This window comes from Etheostoma cragini, chromosome 9 (genome assembly GCF_013103735.1).
Source record: "Etheostoma cragini isolate CJK2018 chromosome 9, CSU_Ecrag_1.0, whole genome shotgun sequence".
NCBI lineage: Eukaryota > Metazoa > Chordata > Actinopteri > Perciformes > Percidae > Etheostoma > Etheostoma cragini.
In genome coordinates this window covers 25133485-25139165 of record NC_048415.1, presented here as the reverse complement: position 1 = coordinate 25139165, position 5681 = coordinate 25133485, and the positions used below count along the sequence as shown (strand labels likewise).

General features: G+C 39.1%; 2 protein-coding genes across 4 annotated transcripts in view; both read right to left on the bottom strand.

Annotated features, from left to right (window-relative positions):
• Positions 1-967, bottom strand: part of LOC117950149 (GTPase IMAP family member 8-like) — a 7124-nt gene extending 6157 nt beyond the window's left edge. For both annotated transcript variants that reach the window (XM_034880919.1, XM_034880920.1), the window contains exon 1: positions 751-967. In XM_034880919.1, the coding sequence (XP_034736810.1) occupies positions 751-766 (16 nt within the window). In that variant the 5' untranslated portion in view covers positions 767-967. The remainder of the gene's footprint in view (positions 1-750) is intronic.
• A 1577-nt stretch (positions 968-2544) lies between these two features.
• The window catches only part of LOC117950164 (Fc receptor-like protein 6), a 7850-nt gene continuing 4713 nt past the window's right edge, over positions 2545-5681 (bottom strand). Inside the window, exons 5-9 of one of the 2 annotated variants that reach the window (XM_034880943.1) lie at positions 5079-5384; positions 4598-4870; positions 4465-4506; positions 3290-3371; positions 2545-3139 (exon numbers count right to left, since the gene is read on the bottom strand). In XM_034880943.1, coding sequence (XP_034736834.1) covers positions 2977-3139; positions 3290-3371; positions 4465-4506; positions 4598-4870; positions 5079-5384 — 866 coding nt within the window. In that variant the 3' untranslated portion in view covers positions 2545-2976. The remainder of the gene's footprint in view (positions 3140-3289; positions 3372-4464; positions 4507-4597; positions 4871-5078; positions 5385-5681) is intronic. The other variant, XM_034880945.1, reaches the window with a different exon arrangement.

Below are 5681 nucleotides of genomic sequence, written 5' to 3'. Positions count from 1 at the left end.
TGGAGTTAAATGTTCAAGGAACCTAACTGTTTTGATTCCTGGTAGGAATCAAGTGTAGTGTGTCTTTACTGGCAAACACGGATCAGGTCTAACTGGTTTCCTTTGGAACTGGTCTGCAGGGTACATTCAACTACAATGGCTGTTGTTTTCAGTAAATGCATAACAAGAGTCAAGACAAACTGGCACAAACACAAACTCTAGTGGTATGTTATCCACATTCGAATGCATTATCGAGTTTTCAAAATTTAGAATATTGTACTTGGTGAGTATTTGACAGTGGTGACATTGATGCGTTTTTGTCATGATCTTAGTTTAATATAAGGATTCAAGTGATCTTAAGGCTGTTTTACCTGCCAGAAACTAACTTGTCAGTACAGAAACATTTGGAAAAATGAGTGCACTTTAACTGGATCTACCACAGAGGCACTTTGCCATGTGTCTGTCTGTCTGTCTGCAGCCAGACGTGGTTGTGATCTTCACTAACTTGTTTTATTGTCTTAATAATCATTAAGGTAAAGTAAATGCTTTTCGCGCACGGTCACTGGATCAAGCAGATTAAACCTCTAAACAGATCTGCACATTGCACTCATCAATACATTATCTGAATAATATAAAGAAGAATGCCTTTAGAAAAAGTCAATTCACACAACGTATCAAGTCCTTGTTAGGGATAATAGGACTTAATGCTTTTCAAAGCAGGCTAAACTATGCAGCCCATTTATCTTTAAAATTACGGCTCGGTTAACTCACCGAAATTGTTTTCCATTCTTACTGGTCTTCTCTTTTTATAGCTGAGATAGTATCAACTCAAAACCCCCTAGGGCTCTGCTGAGGTCACTGGATGAAGTCTGTCCACAGAAAAAAGAAAACAAGTATTTGGGGATATTTGGCAGCCCGTCCACATAGCGTTGACTGCATGCAGTGACAAACAGAGTAAACAGTTCATCTAGGGTAGTCCAACATTGCAGCCTAACTGGTTATTCTTGACACTTGAGAGTGTTTCAACACATGATCTCCCAACAAAAATACATCAATTACAATGAATAGTCTAGAAAAGGCCACATGCTTTTTGAACCTTGTATTTCTATTTTTGGACAAAGAATGAAAGTGAGTCAAAAAAAAGATATTTGCATTATGTAACAGAAGTGCAGAGCTAAAATGAGTGTAGTTGAAGTATCCTAAATTTCTTTGCAGCAGAGTTCAAGCTCACGTCAACATAACTGCGTTCTCTTAAGCGAGACAACTGTTTTCGACACGTACCAACGTTCCCTTTCAGGAATAACAAGCGATTTTTAAAAAAAAATAAAACGCTTTGGAATGAATTCAATCAAAACAAAAGAAATACTGCACGTGGTATGCATATTTATTTTAAGGAATACTTTGTTTAATTTACAGATGTATAGTATATTTAAAGATGAGTCATCATAATTACCCTGAAAGACAGATACATAATGGCTCTGTGTCTCTATAACAAACGACATTTAAATCCAGAGCTTAAAATTAGAATGCAGTGGATTGTGAAATTAAAACCTGACTTTCAGTCTTTCAATAGACTATTACGTTTATGCAGAATATGAAGAGTTGATATTTGATGTCTTGGCTCTGACTTCCTCACTCCCCATAGGATACGATAAGACCAGTAAAGCAGCAACTGGGATGGGAGTGGCCATGTTTTTAGACAACTGGATACAAATATATAAAGACCCTCTCACATAAGAGCAAGACCCCCAGACTAAAAGGGACACAAATCAACTTAAAACACATCTTCAGTCATTTTGTGTTTCTGTTCCCGTTTGTGTTTGTTGGTAGTTGTGTTTTGTCTCTTTGCGGTGGTTTTTGTCGCTCTTTATCTACGCTTTGCATCTCTTTCTTGTCTTTTTGCGTCTCCTTATGGTTGTTTTGTGTCTCTTTTTGCTTGTTTGTTTCTTTATGGTCATCATACTTATATTTTTACCTGTTTTCAGTCTCTAAACCTTCTAGTGAACAATTCAATTGAGTGTAATCATAACCACCAGACAAAAAAAACAGAACGACACATTAACAAAAATGAAAGTTTTTGTGTTTTATTTAGCACTGTAAACATGTAAAATCTCAGGGTGGTTATTAGGTACAATCAAATACATGAAAATGTTAACCTTATAAATGTATAATATATTCATAGCTGATAACCATTTAAATTTTTTTTTAGAAATATTTTGTTATTCTAGGATAAGTAAGTAGCACTCCAAACAATATACAACCGTGAATAAATTGCATAAATTAAACTGTAATACAGTTTAATTACAAGTATGGTAGGTCAATTAACACTTCCCTCAATATTCAAACTGTTCATTAATATTTACAGATATTTTCATTGTAGATTTTCCTAGTAAGATCTTTTATTTAAAGACTCAACATGTAAAAGACTCGCATGATTTTAAGATGATTAATTCAAGTGCACATATTAAGCTTTTTGGCTTTTTTCCAATTCCATTATTGTGTTATATATCTTTTTTGTGCATGTTATAGGTTTACAGAGTGAAAAAGCCCAAAGTACCCACCAACGTGCGTCACTTTGTCACACACGTTATAATGCTCGTCTAGCTGATAGCATGGCACGCTCTCGTACTCTGCTTCTGACTGGCTAGTAGTCCTTACCTACTGTAGATACTGTGCATGTGCGGCTCCCTTACAAAGATGCAACAAAAGTGAGATGCCTCACTCTGTAGCTAAAACAGAGCGCTCAACACACCAAGTGAAAAGTGGAGCTGCAGTAATGTGCAGTACGACAAAGATATGGTGTTTTTTGAAAATGAAACCACATAAACATATTCTGGTACAACCTCTAAAGACAATTATGAACCTGAAAATGAGCACTTTAATATACATGCGGAATGTCGCTGAACCCCCTTAAGCTTGGACTGACATCAATGACTGACTGAGGTACCTGATAGCTGTCACTTTTTTCTCTATGCTCCAGGTAAGAGTGAGTCTCCTTTAAGTGCCAGGATATAACTGTTTATCCAACAGACTGGACATCTCCATCCAGGACAGGTCCCACTGTACTTCTGTCACGTCCTGTTTGGTCGCAGGAATCTCCACTGCCGGAAGATCCTCTTTGTAAAATGAGCAACACCTACGGGTGCCAAGCGTCTGGTAACTTCAAACAAATACAATCATCAGTGAAACATTTGCACAACTGTTTGTTTGACTTGTGATTCATGCCAGGAAGATATTGGTCTAACCACATGCCGAAACTAGAAAGTGACAAGTACAGTGGGCTGAAGATTTTAAAGCGGCAGTGACTGACCTGTAGTGACGAACTAGCCAAACAGTTACAGGGATGAGGAGCAGAGGGACAACCGCACATGGAACGATCCATTTCCAGGAGCCTGATGAAGAAAATAATATGCATTTAAATGTGACAGACACTACTACACTGCTTGATAGGTTAGATGCTTATATTATAACACAGATTATTACATTGTTTGTCAACCATTAAACTCTTTTTTAAAAGGGACAGTTCACCCCCAAAACTCAAAACTACATATTTGTTCTCTTCGCTATATTGCTATTTATGAACCCAAGATTGAGCTTCACCTGCTAACCGTATCCCCAGGCAGAAGGAAGCACATTAATGGAGAGGCTCATGCTCATGTCAGCTGACGTTAGCTAGCTCAGGTGATCAAGCAAGATCGGTAAGCTATAAACTACACAAGCCTCCACAAGCTAGCAATGTTGGACCACGAGCCTCTCGTCCATGAGTCTGCTTCCTTCTGCGCGGTGATGCCGTTTCAAGTGTGGTCTAATAGAAAGAAAATAGTTCCTCCATAAAAATGGTTGACAACCAGGTCCATCCATTATCTCGAATAACTGGGCCATAAATTCTGGAAAATGTAGTTTCATTATAATTAAGAGAAGGCACACATGTTAGACACTGGGCAACTTACACCAAAACAGGTAAGAGGAAAAATGAGTGTTTTAGACTTTGGGGCAAACGGTCCCTTTAAAGAATGACTTATTAGAAAGTTTACCCAGTAATTATTAGTGCGGGGACGATATGCTTTTGTCACGATGCGATTCTTTCACGATACATGGGTGCTGATTTGATTTGTATTGCGATTTTCATTTTCATTGATTGCAATTTTCTTTTCCTTCTTTAACAAAACCAAAAGTTGAATAACACCCGTCTAGAGACACTATATCCTGAGACATTCCTAAAAACTAATTGTTTTCTAAAAAGAATGCACGTCACATGTCAGACAGTCAGTCTGACATCTATTTGTAAAGAAGGACATAAAGTGGATTTTCGCTGGAAACCGATATTCTGTAGGTGCAGTCAGCAGTACCATATAAACAGAACTTTTTAAAGGTGGCTCAGAGGTTAAAATAAATAAATAAATAATTAATTTTGTGAAAAAGAATTATTAAAAATAGTCCAAAAATTAATTCAATGAATGTTTTGATAATACAAAATCATGTTACCACTAGTGGAGTTGGCTGTCCAATCCGTTGATGTGAAGTTGCCTAAAAGACAACAATTGACATCTTTTACTGATCCACTTTGACTAATCAGAAGGATGAGTATTATCAAATGTAAGAAAACCATATGGCTGACCTCGATCGGGTCTCACTGATAACCAGCTCTCTGGACTCTCCAGCTTTCTGTCCTGGGACGCACACTTGTAGAAGCCTTCATCTTCCTGCGTCACATTCTCTAAAGTCATCTTTGTTTCTCTGTCTGAACCAGAGGAGCTGGAAGTGACGATCTCTGCTCCATCTTTAAAGAAGGTTATTTCACTGTGATTGCTGATCTTGTACTGGCAATACAAGACCACGTTATCACCCTCAAATACAGGGAAAGAAGGGGTCTTCAAGATGATGGCCCCATCTGTGGGACAAAGACAGTAGACCTGATTAAAAGATAAAATTGCTTCACTAAAATACCTCACTTATTATCATTTGTATCTGTTGTAAATAAAGTCACATACCACATTATTACCATTAGTCTGATTGCTGATACACTGTTGTACAACACTGTCCGTTGTTTAGCTTTCTTTTGTGCCTCCCCCAGTTTGTCCCTTTTACACAAGACTCACCGCTTACTGTGATGTTAACTGCGTTGCTGCGGCCCTCGGCGCCTTCACACCAGTACAGTCCACTGTTCCCGCTGGCAGCAGTGAACACACACGTGTCAGACGTGCCTGCGCTTACAGCACCCCCGAGTGGGGAACATCGGTCAGTATGTGAGATTGTGTTCTTCACTCCACGGCCCTTTGGGAACCGCCTCAGGATCCAGACCGAGGAGTTGGTCCGAGAGCCGGGGCACTGCACAGTGAAACGCTCCCCTCTGAAGATCTGCCTGGTGCTGGGAGTCAGAGTCAGGAGTGAGGGAGGAGGCAGCTCTGGAAGAGAGAGATGGACAGAGGGAGTGGAAGAAGGGAAGCAGACAATCAAAGGTGCTGTTCTTCTAACTATACAGACAGATTTGTACGATCTTGTTTTACCCATGATAACCAGAAATGCACTGGCAGCTCTGTATGTCCCACATGGCACTATCATCATTATACCTACATATCTATGTAAAATATTGCATTACAATTCTCACAACACAACAGTATATGTATACACTCACCGGCCACTTTATTAGGTACCCCATGCTAGTAACGGGTTGGACCCTCTTTTGCCTTCAGAACTGCCTC